This window comes from Channa argus, chromosome 1 (assembly GCF_033026475.1).
Source record: "Channa argus isolate prfri chromosome 1, Channa argus male v1.0, whole genome shotgun sequence".
Lineage (NCBI taxonomy): Eukaryota > Metazoa > Chordata > Actinopteri > Anabantiformes > Channidae > Channa > Channa argus.
This window is the reverse complement of record NC_090197.1, coordinates 22,486,486-22,512,666: the sequence shown is the minus strand read 5'-3', so window position 1 is coordinate 22,512,666 and position 26,181 is coordinate 22,486,486. Positions and strand designations below refer to the sequence as shown.

The window sequence follows — 26,181 nt, the reverse complement described above, 5'->3', positions numbered from 1 at the left end:
AAGCAACGCAAGCGCTCGAGAGTGCAAATCAGGTTTAGATAATTATAATATGTAATGCAGTATGTGAGGACATGTTTCATCTGCCAACACTGAATCGCTGTCACTGGATTAGCTGAATCATTATAAAGCATGAAAGTAATACTTAGAACACCATTTTAAGTTTTAGAGGTACAATATAAGGGTTTTCATAAATATATTGTTTTGATGAGGAGGGGATGGTACACTGAGATATCATTTGAATATAAAACTAGTTCAAATGGATTTGTGCTTTGCGTCATACATTTATAGTCTAGAGAACATTCCTTTTAAAAAATGTAATAAAGATTATAATGAAGACATTCTCATGTTGAGCGGCTTTAATTTAGCATCTTATTATACACAAGGTTTTTCTCAAATTTGCAAGACAGAGTATGTTTTTTTACTTCTGCACATAGAACATCTTAAATTGGTTTGACTGTGGCTCGTTTCTTATCACGTCTGTTATTATTGATAAATTAAGAGATAAGGAGTGATGTTGGCTCAGTGCACTTTAAATTTCTTATATTCTGACAGAGGTTCAATAATGTGTATAACTATAAAAAAGCACATTTAAAAACTTCTGTTCACTGTTAACACTGTGAGGCTACTATCAAAAATAGCTGAATTCTTCTTGTGGCCGAGATACTCCGCTGTTCATTTTAGCACCTGGAGTGTGTCTCCACAGGCTTGTGAAAGAAGATTTGGAAGATTCTATAGACACAATACTTTCCTTTTGTTCTAAGGTGACTGTGTGAGGGTATACATGAACAACCACAACATTAAGACCACCTGGTGGTTCTTTTTTATGACCCTGTATTTTTTATTAATTACTTTTTTAAAAGGTTTTAAAATTTAAAAGATTTTACTTCCGCTTAAGTATTGAGTTTGTGTACTACCTCTGGACAGAGTGCATCAAAGTGTGCTAGGCATGGGTCTGTGTAGCTGCAGAGTGCTCAGAGTGGACGTGGATCCTTGCGCTCCATGACATTATTAGGACCACCAGTCTTAATGTTGTGGTTTACCAGTGTATCTAATCATATGAATCCGACAGTTGCCTGCAACTATTCAATATTCACTCTTTTGTTTTGCTCTTCACCATCTCCTGAAAAATACAGTACAAAAGTGCAATGTTAAACTTGCACAACTGATTTTTTTGGCCACTTGTGGAGCAGCATTAACATTCATTTCAACTTGTTTTTCTTGCTGCGTGGTAAATATAATATTCAATCCACATTTGTCACTATAGACTCTACCCACTTTCAACCAATATCTGCAGCTTTAGCAGATAAATGATACACTTTGTTCATTAATTATCATGTTTGACTGCTGTTTAGTGCAGAATAGATTTTAGCAGAAAAGTAATGCTTAAAAGTGGTGTGAGTGAACCCAACTGTAAAATTAGTAAGAATTAATCTAGAATTAATTAGACAGTTAAACAATGAGCTGAAGCTGAGTTGAGCTGCAAAGTCAGGTGATGCTGTAACACCACAAGCCAAAACCATATACAAAATGGTACTTGATAAAAAAAAAAGAATTATTGTTGCGTTGAGGAATTTAAACCCAAATATTCTAACAGAGTCCTTGCAAGTACCTTGCATATCAGTAAAAATCCCCACTAAAGCTCATGCTTCCTTTCACAATTGATGTCTGCCAGAGCTGCATTGGTGATGGGAGCAACAGTTGATGCCATCACATCTGACACAAACGTCTCAATCGAAAAAAATGTGACCCATGAATTTCCTGTGTCCCCTTTATTAGCTGACAATGCCAAATTAGATTCTCAACAATACTTCATTTCAACAGCCTAAAGTGCTAAAGGATGTCATTTATTACAGTGGACAACTAAAAATAGAAAAATAAAAAGTAAACCAACAAATGTAACACACAAAAATGGCATTTAAACATTAAACAATGATATTTGTTGTTCAGTAACAAACCATTTAACAGATAGTACAATGAAAAACATGGCAGCTTTCTTGAAAACTACCTTCAAGTGATCCAGTAAACGAACCAAATGATACAAAACAAGGTAAAAAAGTCAGATACCAGATGAAAAAGTGGAATTCTGAGGTCATTTTTGGTCCTTTTGCGAACAGAGAACGCACATTACCCATTAAACAATCACACATGCTACGGCCTGTCCTACACTATAGCATTTAAAGATGATTTAAAAAAACTAAACAAGGAAATGCGCACCTTCACTATAAAGAAAACAAGGAAGTGTTCCACTACGCCTTTTTAAAATATATTTCTATACTATTCAGTTTCTTTTTGCTCCACTGGGAACAAAAGGGAAATTTCCGTGTCTTGAGCCATAGGGAAGGACAGAATCAGGTCTGCTCTGGTACACAGTTCACTGAAGTGCAGTCCGACACCTCCTTGTGTGGCACGTCTTCCCCTCCCCCAGAGAAAAATTACAAAACAACAACAATCACAAAGAAATCCTTCACTTTGGCTGCTTCTGCTTCTATACAGGAAATTACTTTCTTATGATAAAATGCGAACAAATACAACCTTCGCAACAAAACACCAAACAGTGATGTGGAGTCAGGATTATGGATATCAAAAAGAAGGTATTGGATTTTTATATTATATATATGTGGTGGTGAACATACAAGTTTATTGAGGATTAAGCTTCTAAAAGCTAATGGATAATTCTTGTTCATTACAGTTTGGTTGTTATTTCGGCCATCAGTCTCGTTGGTATAACCAACATGATTGCAGCAGAGATCTTTTTTTTTTCCTGAATAACCAGTGAAAAAAAAATATTTTTTTAATATACAAGAATGATGAACATCATTGCATAAAATAAGGGTGGATCCAACACTCTTTTTAGTTAACACTCACAGTTGGGGATTTAAGAAACTCTTGATAGCTAGAGTACAGTAGACACTAGTAGTCCTGTTTGGTGAAAAAGAACTACTGTACAGGAGTCTCAAACTGGTGACAAAATGCCTGTAAAGCCCCCCCCCAAAAAAAAACGGTAGCTACCATTTAGTAAAATGTTGTTTCTTACATTTAATTTAGTTAATTCAAGGGAGCTATACGCTGTATCTGTTTCACTTGTAAATACAGAGCTACAAATACAATGCAACAAGAGCTGGCCATTTTTCTTATTTAAAGAGCTCATATTGTGCTTGTCCATGTTCATGTTTAAGATGTCCAAGTTAAACAATGCCGAAGTCACAACTAAACAAATATAAAACAAAAACTTGCAGAGAAACAGAAACAAAACTGGATTGGCCAACTTGGGGACATATGCTGAAGGACTTAGCAGCACTTGCATTCTTGGCCCACCAGCAGGCTTCCACAAGCTGGCGTTAAAGATACAGGTGCTAAAACGGTTTCATACAGAGCTGAAAAAGAGCTGCATAAAGGCACATCATATAATAAGCAGTTTCTGAAAATGCTAATCGTCCAAAACCATCTCAGGAGAACCAAGGTATTAAATAAATACTTGAAGTTATTATAGTGGGGCCTCTTTAAACTGTGTGACTACAGGGCTGGCAATGGGAACAACTAACTTGGAATGATGTGAATTCCCATGTTGGAATAGTGTTCAGTTCTTCCCATGTCCTGTCATTGCATGAATGCAGCATAATGCTGGAACAAATCAGATAAACTCTGTTAAGGAACTGATAAAAATTATGTCATGATGATACTATGTGTTGTTCAGACTGAATGCATATCCATATTCTTGTGTGAAGAGTTCTTTTGCAACTCCTCTTTATTTGCATCAGACATATCATACAATATAAAGTGCAGACATTAGCTGTAACTAACTAGCAACCTACACAGTGGGCATGTGCGTGCGTATAGAGTGTTTCTGTGCTTGTGTTACAGCCCAAACTCCGACCTCACAACTCCTGTTCTTTTGTTATTGTCTTGCTTCTTTGTGCTCTTTGTTCCTCTACATTTATGGAGGGAATATATAAACTAAAAGCAAAAGCAAGGTTTTGATTAAATGTACTTAACCAACTCCAGTCACTGTTTTGTTTTGCCCTTAGTCTAAATGCATGCTCAAAGTACTGATTTCCTTATGTCCATCTTTATGATGTAAAATTATTCAAAAAGTCTTCAACAGCTTTAATACAAAAAAAACTTGGCACTGTTTTTTTTTTTTTCACAAACCCTGAAGGTCAGATACTTGTCATGGTGCTGATGCTTTCTCCTACAACTCAACACATTTGCTTCCAGCAATACTTACTTTAGACTGCTCTTATGTCTTTCACAAAACTTGATTTCCTCATTTCTCATATTTATTTCTTGTTTTTAAATCAATGCGTTGCATTTCAACCCATTTGAAAATTTTCATCTTTGGATTTCCTCCTGTGTTTTAAAGTTTCTTCCCACAAGCCTGAGCCTGTGTGTCTCAGTATGCGGCAGCCATCTGTCCAACAAGTGGTAGACTGACCAGCATTTCTCCACTGTGTTGGGAAAATCAACTAAACAACAAGTGTCATTTTGTACATTCAGTAACTTTGTATATTAACTTTTTTAAATGATTCATACATTTATATTGCTGATAATGCAGCAAGCCATGTTTGAATGCATGTATTTTAAGGCAGAGGGTCCATGCAACAATCCTCAGTGTATGTGGACATCAAAAGCTGGTCCATGTTTCCTTGAGCACAGAAATCTGCATATGAGCTGTATTTCTATGGTAAATTCCTATATGTGCATAATATTCTCCACATGCACATTGATTCAAGGATATATTCTTTGAAAAGTCTGCTTTCTAAGACAGAAATGTTCTGGTGCATTGACAAGTAGTCTGTAAAATATTAAATTAAAAAAACAGTAACAAATGTCCTTCAGGCATCATTGCAGACACTAAGACCACCAAGTGTGTGTGTACAGTGTGTTCATGCCTTATTTATAGTTGTGTGCGTCTTTATGTATACTTGGAGGTGAAGCTGAGGAACCTGCATCATCTCAAGGTGCCTTGTTACTCATGCATGTTTACACATGTCCACAGAGCCTCTAGAAATGCTTCCCCACTTCTATTTTTGAAAGCCCCTGAGAGCTTCCAGAACCTTTCAGAGGGCTTTGGCACTGGTGGTGAGGGAGACAGTGTGGGACACAGGTTTCTGTGGGTAGCGGCTGTAGTAGTAAACCTGGAACAGGATGGCAATATCAACGACCACCTGCAGCAGCCCACATGTCCAGAACTGCACGGGGGCATGGGTGAGCAGAAAGTAGCCAGTTTTAAAGGTGTCACCACTGGTCCACATCAGCACCATCTTGATACTGTAAGGGAAGAGTGAGAGAACTGAGGATGAAATAAGGACATAGATGGACCCATTAAGTGTCAATCTTTGATATACTAATAAGAACATTATGGAATAAATAATCATAAAACACTGTACAATATATAAACGAAAAAAATCTTTGTGTCACATTTCTTAATGCTCAATACTTCATTATTCAATATTCTAATTTTAAATGCAGTTTTTTGCAGTATTTTTCCCTTTTATTTCATCCTGTCACCCCATTTTTTATATTTATTTCTTGGTGTCATTATGAAGATGCAACCAAAAAAAAAGCAGGAAATATGTACACAATATAGATTTTTTTAAAAATCTGAACAAAGCAGCTTTGCACTGAGCACTTTAGAATTCTGTTAGGGAGACTATCCTGAAGTTTTCTGAAGTAATCTTCTGGTTTACTAGTCCCAGGGTTCTTCTTTAAGGCTGTCTTTTATGCCTTTATCTGTCCAGGTGATCCCATACAACCTATATGATACTTAAGTACAGACTTTGTGGAACCTAGTCTGAAAAACATCTCATTAGAGTTTGACAGTTTACTTAGTCTTCTACCAAGTGTTTAAGACATGTGCAAGATGTCACACTTAATAAGTGTCATTTTAGCATGAGCTGTTTTTCCTAATAATTTCATGTTTTTTTAATACTGTGTGCATATTTGATATTTTCTTGTATTCTAATAACCATGTACATTTCAATTTCTTTAAGATTTTGTAAAGTTGGCCTAAGATTTTTGTACATTTTATAGGAGTATAGCTGTAATAATTTCAATTCTTTCAATTTTCTTTTAATTTACATATTTTCACACTTCCATTAATTATTTTGTAATTGCTATTTATTTCATATTTGACCATTTACATACAACTGCACTTTTCATTATCATTTTCTGGTAAAATTATTTTAACAGACCTCACTGCATCTCAGATACAGTATATTGTCACCTGGTTTTGATATATTTTTGCTTTGTGTAAATTCAGTTGCTGCCAGGAGCAGATGTTAATGAAAGTAGGAAAATGGGTCTGAGAAATGCAACATCAGTTCAGGCAAGATGGGAATAGCAAATTTGCCACCATAACCACCACGGGAAATTGAAATAATGAATCTTCTCAGGGCACAAGCTTGTCATCAAGTGTGCATCCTGTGGCACACTAACTATTAAATTCATAAAAAAAAAAGCATAATCTCTGTCCTCTTGCTGCACTGGGAAGCACTGTGAACTAACTAATGAGATGAAAAAGTAACTCTAACAAGAGAAGAAGGAACATGGGAAAAGAACCAAACCCTCTGGTCCAAACACACAAATTTAGTCATACCCTTGAAAAACAGTTTGTCAGTGCAGAGCTGCACTGACAAACTATGGGGACATCACCTCTAAAAGCCCTTTTAAGGCTCTATTAAAAACATGTTTTCCATACTACCTTATGACATCATCAACACAACTATCAACTTCTGCAGTTTTTTGACAGCTTTTTTCTTCTGCCTGAAGTAGGGATACATGTACTGTAGGTAATGCTGACAGAGAAAAAGACTGAGCCAGCACTGTGTCTACAATACACATACACACACACACTGTAGATGTGATTCCGAAAGTACGGTAACCTGCCTAGAACGCAAATGCTAAAACCCTTTCACTCAAGCGTGTCGGTTTGGTTGGTCTGCACTATTTGAATAAGCTTTGATGGAGATATATTTTTGGCACTCAGCCGAGTGCCACTCTGAATTTAAAGAGTTAGGGTTTGTTTGGGATGGCGTTATCTAGACTTGCAGGTAGTTTAGATTTTATTTGCCCATTTTATGTGGTATTTTTCTCTGAGATGTCTATTTCCACACCACAATGCAGGGCTTCCCCCGGGAAGAGCATAGTAATGACTGTTCTCCTACTCCAACTCATTGCAGATTCTAATTGTGTATATTATTGAATAAATTACAGCAACTCTTACGTTATGCTCAGGTACATGTAGAACACATGTAAACTGGGAGAAGCAGAAAATTCCAATGTCTTGGGCTGATTGGAAACAATTCACGTACAGTGAGGTTGAAAAATATTGTGCATATACATCACTCACAGCCACTTTTATTAGGTATCTCTGTTCAGCTGCTCGTTAACCCAAATATCTAATCAACCAATCCCATGGAAGCAACTCAGTACATTTAGGCATTTAGACATGATCAAGACAATTTTCTGAAGTTTTCTGAGCATCAGAATGGGAAAAAAGAGATACAAGTGACTTTGAACTTTGTTGGTGCTAGACAAGCTGGTCTGAGTATTTCAGTAACTGCAATCTACTGGGATTTTTACCCACAACCTTCTGTAGGGTTTGCAGAGAATGGTCTGAAAATGAGATAATATCCAGCGAGAGGCAGTTCTCTGGGCAAAAAAGCTAGAGGTCAGATGAGAAGTGACAGATTAGTGTTAGCAGAAAGGCCGCAGTAACTCAAATAACCCCTCCTTACAACAGGGGTATGCAGAACTGCATGTGAATGCACGTGAATGCACAACATCATGAATCTTGAAGCAGGTTCGACAGCAGAAAGCACACCAGGTGCCAACCCTGTCAGCTACAAACAGGAAACTGACGCTACAACATGCAAGGGCTCACCAAAAGTGGACAACAGAACATTAGAAAGATCTTGAGTAAAATATGAAAGCATAGATCCAATGTACATAAGTCTAGGGAACAGTTCAAGCTGGTGGAAGTGGTGCAATGGTAAAGGGGAAATTTTCTTGGCACAGTTAGTTGCCCCTTTGTACTAAGTGACCATCATGTAAATGCCATAGCCTACCTGAGTATTGTTGCTGACTTAGTCCAACCACAGTGTACGTTCTAGTGTCTTCTGACCGATACTTCCAGCAGAATAATGTGCCATGTCACAAAGCTAAAATCATCTCAGACTGGTTTCTCGAACATGACAATGAGTTTACTGTACTTAAATGGCCTCCACAGTTACCAAATCTTAAACCAATAGATCAGATGAGGTGAGATATGGGATGTTATGGAATGGGATATTTGAATCTTAACAGGATTGAGTATTATCAAGCTCCATAAAATCTAGCGGATATGATACATCTTCACTTTCAAGGTTCCCGAAAAGACAATTTCAGAAAAGCCCACGATAACATGTATTCTTGAGGTCTAAAAAACATTAACGTTATAAAATATATTCAGTAGTTATGGAAAACAATCACTTTTATTTATTTTTTTACAAAACAGAATTATGGTTGATTGGTTGAATTTGGCTTTTATGCCCCCTCCCCCAAAAATAAGCTTGTAACTCTATTAGGAGTCACAGGTATCTTGGTATCATAAATGTGATATTAAATTGATGGCAGAACTAAATATTGTTCTTGAAGGAAATGTCACTGAATGTTATCAGAATATTTAGTTCCTCAACTTGTGATAAACACAATTAAATTTTTTTTTGTTGAAATATAAGTGAATCCAGACAATAACCTGCATTAATTTGACTTAAATATACTTAGACTAACACTTAAAGTATATCAAAATCGGGTGCCAAATATAACACTTGTCCAGAAGCGGAGGAGAGCAGCAGGCAAATCACAGCTGTCAGTGAACACCCACACGCCAGACATTAAAGCCTTGTATAATCCCAAAGAAAATCTTATTAAATAGGCAATAATTACCAAAATGACCACCTGTGCACTTATTAGGGGATCTGAATTTAACAATTGAGACCATAATGATTCATAGATAAAAATTATAGACTTAGTATTTCTAGAAAGTCGTTGAGGCTTTTTGAATGGAAGTTTTTGAGCCAGCATCCGGCAGCCTTCAGTGACATCGTGCTTTATAGTAGCTTTGCATTGGCTTCGCCTTCCAGCATGGTAATTGCCACTTGGTGTAACCCCAACTGTCCGTCTTTGGGGTAAGGCTTTCCAACCAAATCTCCCTTTGTATTATTTATGCTTCCAGCTTCACCTTAACCTTTTTCATTTTTAAAAACCAATTTGTGCAAACCTTGCTATTTCCTTCTACTCCCTTTCTTACTTTATACCAAGATTTCCCCTGCAGCCTGCCGAGTGTCCCTTCTGGCTTCCATTTTCACATTCTTTTATCAGAAGCCCACTCTCTACAGCAACTTCTCTCTTGCTCCCCATCTATTCATCTTCCCACCACCTTCTTCCTCGCCTCTCTATACTGTACCTGTTTGCATTTGCCTCCCCTCTGCCTACTGTCCTCACACTCTTCTCTCTGTATGGAGCTTGTTAGCTCTGTGGAAAGAGACCTTCCCTCCCCCTCCTTTCTTGTTTCTCAGCAGCTGCTGCCTGAGTTATGACATCCTGTACCAGCAAGTAAAGATGAGAGAGGTTGGTGTTTGTGTGTTTGATCAATTTCTCCACTGGTTCCCTAATAAGAGGTAACAGAGGGAGGGTAAGGAAAAGGGTGCAAACATGTCTAGATACTTGTTTGCCGCTTTCTCTCAGACATAAGCTCTTTTCAGACGTGCACTGCAATACTGAACATGCCCAGACAGTACCAAGAGATGTAGTATGAGAAAATGCAAATCTCCAAATCAGTTGGATCAAGCACTAAACAGACTTTACCCTGTTACACTGTGTAAAGTCCAATTGAGCGCATGTGTGAAAAGAACAGTTCGCTTTTCCTTGAAATTCACAGTGAGCAAGTGGGCGTGTTGATGATGTTTGGATCATGCAACTGGTGCAAATCTAAATATGCTGTAAACAAAACATTGCAATTTCTGTAGTCTACTTTTGCATCATGCTGTGTTCCCCTCCTGCTCCACCCAAGCATGACCCCTTACCTAAGCCAAATGGAGAACTTCCAGTATGTGACAGCTTGTCTGACACAGACAGATGTGTACTACATGTGAGAGGGCAAATCCAGATGATGTCCTGACTAGATTCTCGAGATACTGTATGTAATTCATTCAAGAAAATGGTCAAATACATACATAGCAAAAGCAATGAACAAAACAGATGCATTGTAGCATAGCAATACTAGCTTTAAGCTGTATTGCGTAGAATACAAGAAAGATGAACATTAACTTTTTTATAAATAAGAAGAAATACAGAAAATAAATAAATGTGAAGGGGTCATTGGTAATGCCAGCAAGAAGCCATGTGGAGCTGGTCTGAGACAGGTGCACTTTATGAAGTAAAAGAGTGAAAAGTGAACATAAACCTCTGTTCCTGTTGACTGAACAAATGGAGTTACAAGTGATACAACTATAGAAAACTATATATTTTCTGACCCGTTTGGTTTTCAATCTAGTATGTGATCTATAGGCTGCTACTTCAGGAACAACTTGATCCTTTTATCTACTGCAATTGACTTTGGTCTTTTTAACAGATGTTGAGACTGTAAATCCCAGAAATCTGACAGTGTTGTACATTACATTACATTTATGCATTAAAATAAAGGAAATAAAAAATGCGTTTCTCCTAAGCTGTGGTACCCAAAGAGTTAATAACAATAAATGCACATAAAACTATAAAGACAAAAAGAAAAGTGTATGACTCAACAATATTCCACCCCTGACATTTACTGCACCCTCAAACCAGACAGACTAGATGCAGCCCTGCTCCCTGGATCTCTTGCTGTGCCTTCAGTCAAAGTAACCAATACATTTTCTTCCAATATAGAGGGTCTGAACTGTAAGAGGATTATTATTTTGTGGACAAACCATTTAAGATGCACATACTTTGAGTTTCATATAAAATAACCAAATGCATCTTTTGTTCATGAATTATTTTGTGAAGGTTGGTGGCACTTTAATTGTTTTGAACCTTTTTGTAAATGGTCTGCACTTATATAGCGCTTTTCTACCTATTGGCACTCAAAGCGCTTTACACTGCTTCTTATTTACCCAATCACACTCACAATCACAAACACATTCATACACCGATGGGGGAGCTGCTATGCAGCTGGCCAACACTCACCGGGAGCAACTAAGTTGGGGTTCAGTGTCTTGCTCAAGGACACTTCGACATGTGACCGGAGGAGCCGGGGATTGAACCAACAACTGTGAGATTGGTGGACAACCGCTCTACCTACCACAGTCGCCCACCGTCTGTCTGTTAGCTTTAAATAGTTATGTGTCGTTTGTTCTGTGGGGAAAAATATGACCTGCAAACAACAAAACTGCTCCATTGGATTTTGACTTTGGGGGAATATTAATTTAAACAACAACAACAAAATTATTAATTTATTCATATTCATCTATTGTAAGAAAGAAAAAAGCAGGCCTCTGAGTGATGTGTGAAGATGGCGGTTGGATGGGTTGGACAGATCATCTGAAGGAGCTGAAGGGGCTCTGTTCTACAGCCCTGATAAACGCATCAGCAGTATGCATGCAGCCACAGGGGTGACAGCCCGGAACTATCAGTAGTCAGTACAGATTTACCCAAGCTTGTCGCTCTATGTGTCTGTGTGGATAGCAGCCTGCAGCCTAAATAAGGCTCTGGCAGTGTTGCCTAGCATACTGGGATGGAGCTCAAGACCACAGGCCTTATAAGGCTGGTTGGTTGGTTGTGTGGATGTCCCATCTCTCGGTTTTGTATTTGTCTCGGTGTAAACACGTGTGTGCTTTCTGTCTGTGTTGTTGCATTTTATTTGTTTTATGACAGGCTGGTCTGCATCAGAATGTACCACTGGCTCTGTAGGCTCGAGCCCTAATAATAGTTGCAGCCTAAAAACTATTAGCACAAAAACCTTTAACACCTCCACATTCTGCTCACACTCTCAGAGACACAGACCTTTCATTTGGTCTAACAGCACTGGCTGAGACAGTCTTTATTTCCAAATTTCGTTTTTGATTTATTCAGGGATTCAAGAAGTACAAGAAAAATGAAAGAATACAGAGATATTAGTTTTTGTGCTAGGCTTGGCCTACTAACCGATCAGAGAATTTCAATTGTTTTTGCTTGATTGTTATAAGGAGTGTAGCATTCTTAGACATTTTATTTCTTAAATGACTAATACCTGAAGTTGTTGTAGTGTGGGGTGCAGCATGAGAAAGCCAGGCAGAGCTGTTACACAGAGGAAGGCTGGCTTGAAGCAGATGGACTGATCCTGAGTCACATGCTATTGCCATTTTAAGTTGCATATTGTAGCTCTAATGCAAACCCCTTTGGGCCCATTATGGCAGCAGGGCAATTCTTGGTGTCAAACAGCATCAGTGAGGTTAACAGAGAATTGGACAAATGCCAAATGACCTTTAACGACGACCTTAGGGGACAAACACCTCAACACAAGACTCGCCGTCCTGCCTCTGAGCTCCACCCATATTTGATAATTAAAAACTGCTTTGCTACAGCCTGTCAGACAGTGTGTGGTGCAGCTCTAGTGTCCACACACAGAGGACATTTAATATGATTCAGTCTCCTGGCTTTTGCCCTGTTTCAACTCCATCCCCTGGGTAATTGAGGTGTTAAAGCTTCCTACTGCTCTGAATATGCAAGTATTGGTAAGCAGTCTGACACATAGTCCAGTGGGAGGGAGGTTCACTGGCTAAGCCATTAATTGGGAGGAAGTCAGCATGATGTTTTTCCACATGGATGTGCTGCATGAGATCTGATTGATTTTTATTTACTTATTTAATTTCCTGGTACTTACAGGAAATGGTAGTACGCTTTACTTTTCTATTTATGCAAAAAGCAGCTGCTTGTTCATTAACACATTTGCTCGTTCCCTATCCATTGTATACGACTTCTGCTATCTCAGTTCAAATTCATACACATGCGCACACACACACACACACACAAAACCTTGAACGAAGTGCTGAGGTAAAGTAACCTAGCAACAGCTTGCCAGACTCAACAGGTTGAGCACAGAGGGTGGAGAGAACATAAACAATAAAGAGAACTGAAAATGACAATGTCCTCTGCACTCTACGGCAGCTGTATCTGCACTGACTGATGGCTGGAAGAATATGTTGCAGGATAAAACAAAAGATCCGAAAGCAGTGCTGATGTGAAGCTTCATGTTTTCCATTGACTGAGTATTGCAATATTCTACAAAGAATTTTGCTCCATTTTAGTCAAATCTCACAGAGGAAAAAAAAAAGTCTATGAAATTAGGCGGCACAATGTGTTCATCAAAGCATATAAACATTATACAGTATTACTGGATTTGATTGTTAATTAATTAAAATAGTAAAATGTAAGTAGTTCTTATCACAAAAGTCCACAGTGACCTTTTCCTCAGCATTTTACTAACAGCATTATAACATTTTAATGTTACAATCATACTATATAATTAATTCCTAAATATGCACAGAGATCTCACAGATAATCTCACATACATACAAGGTAAATAATATTGATAATAATATAATCCTTGGGCTAATAAAGTAAGACGTTATATTCTGAGGACCGACCATGTTGTTCACTGTTGTGTAGTTTGTAGGATAAGATTTTTCAGAAATCAAACCAAAATCAATACTCAGGCCAGTCATTTGTGGAATAGCAGTCAATGTTAGTTCTGTAACTATCTCTTCAAGTGCCTGCCTAAACATGTGGGTTTCAAAAGAAATATGTGGGTTATCAACCACCGTTTTATTTAACCTTAACAGCTTTACGCTGTGTAAGTGCTCCATTAATTTACTGCTAATGCAAACTGAACATCCTGATTCACATTAAAAGTCAAAAGTAAAACACAGTGTGGTCTTTGGTGTGATGCAGACATGGGAAAAAGAAAGTGAACACTAATTTTCAGCGGTTTTTAAAAAGAATGATTAACATCACTGTTATCCCTTCTACACCAATGCAAGCAATGTGCAAAGTCAAGCAGTTTTTGGTTGTAGACAAGCAAAGATTTGATTGCACTGTTTAGTTTTGCTGGCCAAGAGCTAGTTCACTGTCAAAATATGAAAAAACTGGTTTAATGCAGACTTGAGTAGTACCGTAACATTGGTGAATTCCTTTAAGTATATAGAGGGCACAGACTGCTTCACAGACAAGGGCTGTAGACAAAGGGTGGGATGAGTGGGACATAAAATGTATAAAATAAATAAAAAATAAACAAACGAAAATAAATAAATCATAGGACAGAGAGGAATTGGGGAGTAGGTGCTGTCATGGCCGGTTAAGTGGACAGGCAGCCCTGCTGGAGCTCTGTTATCTGTCTGGTGCAGAAAGCCTACCAGCAGTGAGGAGGGGGCACACACTGCTCTGAGGCAGGACACACACTGTGAGAAAGCTTTTTAATCAGGCCTGTGTGTTCTTTGGACAATCTTACACTCACACAGAGTTTAAAACATAAAATCACTTAATGCTTTTCAGTTCCCTTTTTACAGCTACAACATTTTTCTATTAGCGTTTAATCATCGAATCAGATTCTATTGGAATCGAATTATGCGTGATTGCTTCTCTTTGACTGTAACGCTATTGAGGTTGTGTATATACTATTTGGAAAAGTGGCTTCCTTTATTGGCTACAGCTCCAAAAGCTGGTAGCATTGACTTTGAAATTGTGTATGCTTCAAAAAAAGAACACATTTTAAGTCATAGCCTCTAATTACACTTCCTCTGGAACTTGATGCAAATCAGTATTAATGAGCTGAAAATATACATTAGCAATATATACATCAAGACAGAATACCTTATTACCATATTGATTATCAGAGAAACATCAGTGGCCAAGTTGTCATTTTAGCATAATAAATGGTTGTTAAAAGCACTGTCTTTACTTCCCACTCGACAGGTGCCAAACACTTAATAAGCACGTGTCAGCATTAATAATCATTTGTGAGACAATATAATCTTTAGCCATTATTCACAAGTGAGAGCTACAGCAGAGCTCCATGTGATGGAAGAGGCACTCATAAATAAAATAGCACTCATTAGGATAGAGAAATCATTATTCAGGGATATAGCAAGCTTTGTTTTGATTTCCACCTGACTGACTCTTGGTAAATTACACCGTTTATTAGAACCAGTCGAGTGAAATTGGGACAGTAAATAATCTCTGGGGAAGGGCGCGGGTTAGAATCCCACCCCACCTGGTGTCCTAGCATAAGACGCAAATTCGATCTATTCTACTACACTCATTATGAAATTGCAATAAATAAAAATATACCTATACTACACTAATAATATCAGACTATACCTCTGATAGGTTAGGAAAAAGCATATATATATAAAGGTTTCATATTGTACAGTAGCTCAGACCCTGCGTTTTTTGAAATGTAATTACTACAGTGCTGCATTTGGGAAAAAATGAAAACCAGTATAGTTGAATATGGAAATAGAATGGAAATAGACTTACAATGGGAATTTAAGAGAGCATCCTTGAAGTTGAGTTGCCTACACTGTAGATCATGTAACTGGAAAAAAAACCCTTCACTCTTTATGCCCTGACTCACGGCCCTCACATTGTATTTGTTTCTACAGTGTCTCCTAAAGGCTGAAACCAACATAAATAAAATGGACAAGCTACGATCTACAGTACGGAATTGTACCTCATGCCCTCAGTGGACTTGTTCTGATAATTGCAGTAGAGCTGCGGTGTGCCCAGCATTGCCTCAGTGAAGACAGCCAGAAAGCCAAGGGTCTCCACAAACAGTGAAGAGTCCAGGAGGAGGTAGGTGATGTAGGCTGCCACCAGTGTGAAGGTGAGCACGCACTGCACATAGTCCACAAAACGACTCCACGACCAGAAGTAGTTCCAGTCAAAGTCTAAAAGTACACAGCATATAAAAATAGGTGAAATTAGTCTGCAGTATTAATTATATTTTTTAAACAACGTGCCACTAAAGGTAGTGTAGATAAGAACATAACCAGCTGGCCAATACTGGCACTTTAACAGAAAAGTCAACAATAATCTTGTACATAATAAGAAAAAAAATAACAATCTTTTTACCATTTGCGTGCACTCAAATTGCCTCTCTCTCCTCAGTTTTTGTTTTCCCAACAAGGTGTATTGTGAAAATTTATTTAGTGCCTTTTATCCTGCTTTCTGAACACCTTCTGTCTGGTATTATGGTCTTTTTGACTTATTTTCATAGTGAGGGTATTTTAACCATATGACTTAATCACCCAATGTTGCTAAGATTTTTTTTTAAATATATCTATAAATAACTCAGGTTGCCTTTTGTCTTTTATCAGTTCTTTTAAAATAAAATTTGCATTGTTCATGAGCCCCTACTCCGACTGGCTGGGGGAGAATGTGAAGGCTACACCCACATTCACCCCCAGCTGTAGGGTGAACGTGGGTCCCATCAATGGTTTCACAGCCTAAGGATACTAATTTTAACAAAAAAGCATATTAAAGTGTTTTCACTTTTTTTTCACAGCACTGAATGGCTGTGATATTGGCGTTGTTCACAAGGTCTTTGCAAAGCAGCTCAAATTTCAAAACATTCGTGGTTTGACCATATTCATGTTCAATGCACTGTGCAGAGTGCTGCACACCACAGACACAAAAAGAGTCTCACGCAAATGCAATGTTTTACGATAACACACTTTTATGCCGCAATTCCAGCTACATAAACGTGGCTGCTAGAAATGTAAATCATGTTCCTTTCTTTATGACAAAATAACATGTTGAATTTCAAACAAAAAATTAAACAAATAAATAAAAAAAGTGATCCATGTTGCAATGTTTTTCTGAGGTTTTAAATTGCTCGGTCGTGCAGAATTTATGGGGATCAGTTCAATTAATCACCACATAGCGACTTCTTGAATGGAGTGTTGAATATTGATCTGTAAGCTGGAGTGTGATCCTGAATGTGAAGAGAAAAAAAACTGCTGAAGCACAAATGTGACTTGAATGAGATGCTTCAGAAAGGAAGGATCATGTCCAAGTCATTTTTCGCACAGTATTAATGAGCTGGGTGGCAATCTAAACTAATTATTTAAATCCTGTTTTCCTCTGTAACACCTCTCTTGCATCTAATTTTCCCAAGCAGTTGATCTAGATAAACTTTCTGAGCAGAACAACCCTGGTTTTCACTAATAAACAAGGGGACCAGTATTAATAATACTCTGATAATATCTCCAGGCTATAAAGTTTCATTTAAGTGAGGCTAATGAGGACCAGACACTATAAGAAATAATCCGACTAAATCTGAATACGTATTGACTAAGATGTTGAAAAACATTCAGCATATCTTTACACTATGAGGGCTGTGAAAAATGGCACACGTAGTCGCTAGTTTAATGGGAAAATGAAGGAGATAAAAGAGTTAATCGTGAAAATCGAATATTGGCTGAGAGCTAGGCTGTATCTTAAATGGGATTTCTACAAGCCTCAAATGCATTCGAAGAGACATTTAATCATGTTTAAATGAGGCTTTCCTTATCTAAAAAGGCACATCTAAGCCTCCCAAAGGCCTACAGTAGAGCCATTCAGAGAGGGGCCCTCAGAGTAGATGCAAAAAAAAAAAAAAAAAAAAGAGTCTTTGAAGTATTTTCTTTACTAAATACCATCATAAACTAAGAAAACCTGATGTTTTTTGAGGCTTAATAAAATTGATAGTTTAGGAACACAAGGATTTATGACATTTAAGTTTATGAAATATGGTTTCATTAGAGGATTAACAGTGAGTGATTTTGACATTTAGGTGGCATTTCTAAATAATTATGCATTGCAGACACAAAGGAGTGCAGGACAACTTGGCTTTGCAATATTTAGCTCATCCAATGGTTTATTTCTGACAGACAAGTTAAACAAATCTCCTAAGTGTAACCGAATAAATCAAAAAGTGCAGTTCAAAAAGGTATTGTGGCTCCAGATGCCTCGTGTAGCTGTGGAGCTGTAACTTCACAGCAGAGCCATAGGGATGGTGAACCTGAGCCAGCTAGCAGCAGGCTGGTGCTGCCCGATAAGAGCTGCACATGGAGGCACAATCAAGTGCGAGCGAGCAGAGTTTAGTGCCCAGCTGGCTGCTGTAGGCATTGCATAGCTTCACGCTAAACACACAGACCATTTCATCTCATGCATCATATGTTCAGCTCTAAGTAATGGAACAAATGGGCACCAACTGAAACAGTTTCCTCCCACAGTCCAGAAACAGGGATGTTGGGTTGACTGATGACTCTAAATTGTTCATAGGTGTGAATGTGATTGTGAATGGTTGTCAGTCTGTGTATGTGTATCTGCGTTGGCCCTGAGATAGACCGGAGACCTGTCCAGGGTGTACCCCGCCTCTTGCCCAATGACAGCTGGGAAAGACTCCAGCCTCGTGAACCAAACAGGATAAGCAGGTACAGATAACGAATTCACTTCAAAATTCATACAGTATTAGCCAAGTCAATACAAACTATTCCTACCTTCCTACATTTTATTTTCCACGATCACTTTAGCATTTTGAGGTACAGCTTTTGCTGTGACAGTATTGAAGTATGCACTGATCCTGATGATGCTAATGAATGCAGAAACTTTAAAACTTGTTCATTTTACCCATCCCTGGAAGTGAGAACTGGAGGAGGAGAAACACTGCATGACGTTTTACACTGTAGTGAAATTAAAGTTTTTTTTTTCCCCCTTCTTGCAATTGAATTTGGAGGTCAGGAATCTGCAAAGTACACTTTATAAAAACTTTAGCTTTAACTAAAAAGGCAGTACATTGAGTATCTCATGCTTTTCAGTTGTTTGCACATTCCTGTATTTCAGGATTTGTACTTCTTTGTGTCAGCTCTGTACTGTCATCAACTTTTAAGCCTGCATGTGCAGACTTTTAGGATATGACTTGACACATCTCTCTCCAATTTTGAGCAACAACATCTTGTGGGCCGAATTATTATGTGGTCCACCATTTCATAGTGGCCATTAAGGGATGTTTATCACAGTACTGTGCCTCAGCCATCTCCCTGCCATACACTGTCTCCTGCTATGCCACTTGCGTACCCTGAAGCATCCTCCTCTTCCTCTTTTATCCCTGTGCTGGGAACAGACTGGTGCTACATACAACAGATTCCCTGTGGTGGGTAAACTTCTTGTGCACAGCTCATTTTAAAGTCCCACAGAGTTGTGGTACATGTGTAGGAAGAGACGGGTCAGAGATGGAGATTTCAATCGCTTGTTTACCAACTGTTCCCTGCCAACTTCAGTTAGGCCCTGGAAAAGTCCATGGGGGTAGTTGAAATAATGGTTTCCTGTCACTCAAAAGCGCCCAACGGGGAAGCAGTGATATTATTGTGAAAGACAGTTATAACAGCCTGGGAAATTGAACCTTGGTTTTCAACAAGCTTCATTTTCTGAAATTTGGACTGGGAGCTTTTTCACAGTGACTAATAGGCTTTCACTGCCGAGCCAAAGCACAGCAACCTTTCTGCTCTGCCACTAAGGCTAAATGCTATGCCTCTTCCAGAGAAGTACTGAGGCTAAAAGTTAGTCCTTTACCTGCCCCTGGGGAAGGGATAACTGCATCTAAAGGATAAGGTGATTTCTTCTGTCCTGCCACACCTAATGAAAGTACAGCAATAGACCACCATGGGACCAGAATGAGTGATGGGCCAGAGCCAAACAACAGAAAGAAATGGAGCTCTCTGGAGGCACCGCCATGTAACTTACATACTGTACTGTGCCATAATGTTACTATGTGCAGTTTCATGAAATTCTTCCTGATTTGCTTCAGAGAAAGCCACAGCCTGCAGACGGCAAGTTCATTTCACTTTTTTTTCCTCCTTCACAATTAAATCATTAAATTTTAAAAAAGACTTTACTTTCATAGGCATGGTATAGTGTACATAGTGCTTCAGATTCTCTAGTTAAGATTGGAGCTATAGAAATAGAGTTTTTCAAAAATGGTGTAATCTAAGGGCAATGGTACCTGCCAGTAATTTCTGAATCCAGCCGGCCACAAGATCAGAGTTAGTAGATTTTTACTATATTACACCTTCGTTTGGATTTGGAACCAGGTTCTTGAATTGGATTAGCCTTTTATCTGTTGACTCTTAGTTCTTACAAATGGGTTAATTTCACATTTTTTGATGGATAATTACTGTCATTTACTAAATCAATTGTGCTGTCAACAATTACCATAAAGACACTAAAACCAACACTGAGCTTTCTCCACTGTTGCTTGGTGGCCAGAAGTCTTCTTTTTGGAATTTTATTGATACTATTTACAACTGCATTATTGAAAACTAATATGAACATGGGAACATGAATGGGTATGTGCTTGTTACATGTGCTGCTTCTGAGCAGACCAGCTACCCTGCAGTCTGAATCCAGTACAGTAGACTGCATAGAAGCACAGGGACCTGTTTGAACATTTGCCTGTTTAATTTCTAAGCTGCTCGAGAATTTGAAGAATCCAATCAGGACTTCCTTTCCAGGTCTTCAAATAACTCAAAGCAAAATCTAACTCAAGTACACATTGGACAAGGTGAAACTTTCCCCACCACCACTGTCAGAAATTTCTCCACAGGCGTTTCATCTTACTCTTTCCTTCCAAACTCTTTTACCTCCAACTGAGTGATGGCCAGCATTTCTGACTGACACGGCCAAATGATCTGAACTTTTAATCTGCTTAAAAGATAGCAGGCACTCTTCTGTATAAATCCCACTGAGCTGCTATTACACCAGGATTCACCGTCTGTCTGAGAGCTAAAACTACACACAACATATACTGTACGGCAAAGATGTGTCCATTTGTGTAACTGTACTTTCAGGTGATTTTGAACATATATAAACTGTAAAGGATTTTATCTACGATACCAAAATTACATATTACAATGTAAAATGTCTACACGAAATGTCCACAGCCAGTCATGCTAAGGATTTCTATTTAAAGGCTTCCCGAATTATGTTTCTCTTTCGGGGTACAGATGCCCAGCTGCTTGATGGATGGGCCTGGTGTGATAATGACTCTGTGCTGCCTTGACAACAAATGTATGCTATGATTAAGGCTTGGAGAACATAAGAGGAACACACTGGGCAATCAGAGAAATGTACAGGTCAAGAATGTCTCCTGCTGACTAAACAACACTAGGGCAAGTCATAGCAGGAAGCCACAATGTGAAGCTGGTCCACCTGTGCTGTGCACAGTAACAGCCGTTGGATGCAGTCATATTGTGAGCTCCCTAGGATCTATATTTTCTGTAAAAACTAAGAATTTTTATCCTTATAAAAAAGGTGCTCCAGGCCATCAAGTAAAGCTGTGGGTCCAACTAACCACAGCTCTGCTTTATCTAACCAGGGGTTTTCATGCTTTATATCAACAAAGCACAACATCTTGAAATTTCATCTTGATTTTTCTTATATTTCTTCTAACAGATCAATGAACAGGCGCAGCCCGTGTTGTAATTAAAGAATTAGGCTTGTCCCCTTTTACAGAGCTGTTAAGTGACCACCCGTGGAAGCCTGAACCCCTGGTGCTGCAGAGCCAAAAACATCAGCTTCTCTTTGGATGACAAAACTAGACAAACTGGGTGAATTGCAGAAAACAGCAAAAGTTGGTAAAAACTGTATGACTGGAAAAATGACTGGAAAACCTCCAACAAAAGGCTGCACAATATCACCTCAACACCAAGTCATCTAGTGTGCATTAGATAGTGCTATGGGAGAATTTGTAAAATATTGTCACACACTGAGGCAAGTGTGCTCTGTGCCTTTTCACATTGAGCAAATATTGTCTCATTCTGCCACCTAATGTCCATTGCAAGAACAACTTTGCTGTTTCCCAGTTCCTAGGTGCACTCAGGTGGACACACTTCTAACAACCTGTTTTGTCAAGATCAGACTGATAGTTAAGACCAATCTCATTCCCATCTCAATGTTGTTAGTAGATTTTGCTTCAAAATCTACTAACAACTTTTCAACAACTACAGAAAAGGGTATCAACATCATAAGCCAATGGCTGAAATTGTTTAAATTGCCTGTTGTCTTAGAAAAGTTAAAAACCACACTATTAATAATTTTAAATTCAACTTATTAGTGGATGAAAGCACTAAAGATACAGACTGTATCTAGCTCACACAGATTTCACTGACTCAGCACATCCAAATCCTTTTTTTTTTTTTTTTACATATCCATTATAAGAGGGGTATTATGATGAAACCAAGTGTAGTTCAAAGTAAGTGTTAGAAGAAAACACTGATTACAAGCAGTTTTATCTGAATTTGGATAAAGCTGCCATTGCAATAGAAGCTGTACATCCATATTTTAGGGCATGACAAAGCAAGCATGCACAGGATTTACCAGTTCATTAACACATAAAAGGGTACTAAACAGCGTTTAGTAGTGTAAATTAGTGTAAAGTAGACTATTCCAACAAATAATAATAACCGTTCTTAAGATTTACTCCCTGTCAATTTAGAAAATGCTTATTTTTGTGATTTAAGCACAACAAACTCAAAAAAAAAAAAAAAAACCCTCAAGAGAAAATAAAAAAATTAAATCACATTCACACAGCTTGTTCAAGCAAATCAAAAAAAGAAACTTTGTTTTGTGCGGATTAGGATTAGTGTAACATGCATTGAAAGGATCACAGTGGCTACAATGGTCAGGCAGTAAAAGTGGATGCAAAAGTTGGTTAAATGGGCTCATGCTTTATTTAAATGTTTTAAATGGTATCAGTAATCATCAGTTATTATTCGGGTGGGCTACAGGGAGAGCCACATCAGGTAATCATGCATTAGACACATAGATGGTGAGGGAGGGGTAGATGAACTACAACTGATGGTTTATGGCAGACACATTAAGTTCTGTACATACCCAGAAAGAGCCTCTTAGCGATTCTGACTTCGTCGTCCTTACTGTCTGTTGCTACAGACAAAAAAAAGGAGGGGGGAAAAACAAGGAAAGAAAGAAAAAGAGCTTGGTTTTCTTTATTTTTCTGCAAAGCCTTCAATGACCCGTGATGTATCAGATTACTGAACATGGGCATGACTTTGTAAAACAAAAATGACAATTGGTTGAATAATTTCTGACATTGCAAGTTATTAATGGCACTGCAAAATTACAGATTGTCTATTTACTGCAAGTAACTGATTACAGAGCATTTGGGGCAAAAAAGGGCAACAGTGTTCCTACTAGACGAGTCAGCGCATGTATCTCAGTATCTTGTATCTTCACAAAGTTGTGTGTAAAACTTTGCCATTTCAAAATGAGGGAATGCAAACACAGTAAAATAAAGACTTTTTCCATCAACATTCTATTTTTTGCACATTCAGCTAGCACAAATGTTCTTTATTGTGAAATTAAACTTAAATTTTTAATCAATCTATGAAGAAGTATGCAAACTTTTTCAACAATGTAATTTACATTATTTTGCTACAACTTTTTTTTTGTCTCCTTTAACAATTTTGTTAGTTCTAATGATTATGGATCATTTGCACTAGCTAAATGTGCACTATTATTTTATTAGGTTTAGGGATGAGTTTGCACCCTGTTACATTGAAATGGCATTGAACGGGATGCAAATTTATATTATACACTGTGTGTGTGTGTATTAGATAGAATAGGATGCATATCTTCCTACTTTTACGTATTTTATACCCTTGTCGTTTTTCTTTTACAATTGTCTGTTTTATCTACATTATATTTTAAATGTAACTTGTTTTGTTTTCATAATGTTTCATTTATTATAATATTGAATTTTTATCCTTATTTGTGTACATTAGTCACACTGTATTTTAAGTCCCATAGTTATATGTCTCATTGCCCTCATTTGGTATGCTTCATATTAACTTCTCAGTTTTTTTGACCTGCTGTTCCCAATCTTCAGACTGCCACAGGAACAGGAAGCAAGGGAATATTGATATTGGAGAGTATACAGTAAGCCTGGAATTCCTACTCGGCAAACAACAAGTGATGCAGGTCTTAAGCGCATGACTTAGAAACAACAGAGGGCTGTTTCTTGTCCATTTGTGTACAAAAGGATGTTAATGTATGACATAGAGTCTAATGTTTCAACATGGTGGCTACCTAATAACTTTAGGAGCTAGACCCTGATACACACTAACAACAAAAACAACAGGCTTTGAACTGTGGACATTCTGAGGACACATCTGTCAACTGTCTTTAGATGGGTACCTATCTGTTATACACTTGAAATGGTGAAAAAAGTTTGTTTCAGACTTAATCTTACTTAATGGGTATGGATTTAAAGCAGAAATATACCAGTTATATACAATTTAAATTTGATTTTAAAATTCACATCCTGCTTGACAACCAACCACTTCACAAGTAATAATTTTCAATGTATTTAAAAGTGGACCACGTCTGATTTTGCAAGTTTTGAAGAAGGTTAAACTGGATTATTCAAGCAGACCTGTAAGGAGACCTGTTAACACTATGTATGCACATGCACACACAGCCCATGAACATTCATACACACATTTACATTTCAACACTCACAGATACACCTACAGTACCTACACACATTCCCCCTTTTACTCTTAGATATATACTTATACTTTATACACATTCACAGCCCTCTTACACGTTCTTTGCCACTCCCACACACTCTTTCAGGCGCATACTGTCTTTTATTTACAGTGTTTTAAAAGTTTAATAGAGGATTATCTGCATTGTAAAGAGGACCCGCAGAGGGTTTCTGACCTATGAAGGAGCGTCTCTTGGTGCTGAGCTCCGTTGCCACGCGTACGCTGGTGCACAGGTTGAGCATAATGAGCATGGTGGCGATCATGATGATGCTCTGCCACAGCAGCAGTGTCTCAAAGTAGCGTCCAAATCTGAGGGAGCAAAAGAAGGGGAAAAAAAAAAAAAAATCACCACGTTACCAAAATATTTAACAGGATTCCTGAATCCTGAATACTTGATTGCTTCTCCAGCCCAATTAGATAAAGTAGCCAAACAGCAGTTAAAAACTGATAATACAGATATATGAGTACTGACTCTAAAAATTGTCATGGTAGAATGATGTTTGTTGTGAGAGTATTTACACCTTAGCAAGGATATCTTGGATCGTTTTTTGTTAGCTTATGTGCCTTCCATGTGTAGTTAAAACTCCAACATAACTAAATCGGTAGGGTGGATGATTTCAGAGAGTACGTCTTTGATTTTGTAAACTTCCTAAGTCTTGTTTTCTGCAATGTATATATTATAGATCAAAGGCAAGAGATCTTCAAATTGGCAGAATTTTGAATGCAATTTTGTCACCAAACATCAGAAGCTGGTCTGGTGACTGGTCAGACAGATAATAGTCACCTGAAGAGTATTCGTAGGATGTTTGCCACCAGGAGAACGAGGCACACATAGGTGGAGAACCCCTCTGCATTCTGGGTCCGGCGGATGTCTCTGTACTGGGGGATGTAGGGCACCACCCCACCAAAAACCATGGCACCGGCAGCGACCCACGACACCAGACTGTTAAATATGTACACAAGCTGGTCAAACACCTCGTCTTCCATGTTCAGCTGCTGCTCACTAGCTACTCAGCCGCGCAAAGGGTTGATAACGAATGTAGGCTGGCTGTCACGGGCTCTGTTAAGTTAGTGGGTGGTTAGCCTCCTCTGGTTCCTTATAATGACTTTCTGAGTGTGGAGGGAGTCACATCCGTATTTCCTTCTTGCTCGGCTTTACGCCACCAAAGGAGCAGCTATTGCCACGCCATCGCAACCAGGGTAGTGATTGAAGAGCCAGGGGATAACGTAACAGTATCAGCAAAGAACAGTAGCGCACGCCCTGAGAACATGAAATGTTAGCTACTGTGCTGACAGAACAGGGAGGAGACGGTAGCTGATAATCTGACTAACACGTCCCATACCTGTGATTTAACACTTGTGCTGATGCTAGCTAGCGTTGTACAAAATGCTGCACTTAACGCGCAAAAAAATAAAAACACTCAGACGTCCTACAAACGGTATAAAAAGCCCTTTAAGTTGAAAGATAATCCAACTGTTTATTTGCACAACGCCCCCGTATTTCAACTATTTCTTCACTGACTGGCCGCTCAGTGTATTTATTGTGCGCTGCAGCTCACACTTCCTGGAACGTCGTGCGTTACGT

General features: G+C 38.3%; 1 protein-coding gene across 2 annotated transcripts; it reads right to left on the bottom strand.

The window, feature by feature from the left end:
- Positions 1 to 33: 33 nt before the first annotated feature.
- Positions 34 to 26,181, bottom strand: LOC137129032 (solute carrier family 66 member 2). Of its 2 annotated transcripts, XM_067507821.1 has the most exons (5): positions 25,381 to 26,181; positions 24,772 to 24,905; positions 22,924 to 22,974; positions 15,722 to 15,938; positions 34 to 5,268 (listed from the first exon to the last, which is right to left on the bottom strand). In XM_067507821.1, exons 1-5 carry the CDS (start codon positions 25,581 to 25,583, stop codon positions 5,058 to 5,060), a joined length of 816 nt encoding a protein of 271 aa, XP_067363922.1. In that variant the 5' UTR covers positions 25,584 to 26,181; the 3' UTR covers positions 34 to 5,057. The 2 variants fall into 2 exon arrangements, with proteins under 2 accessions (XP_067363922.1, XP_067363931.1); XM_067507830.1 differs by lacking the exon at positions 22,924 to 22,974 and having other exon boundaries at positions 25,381 to 26,180.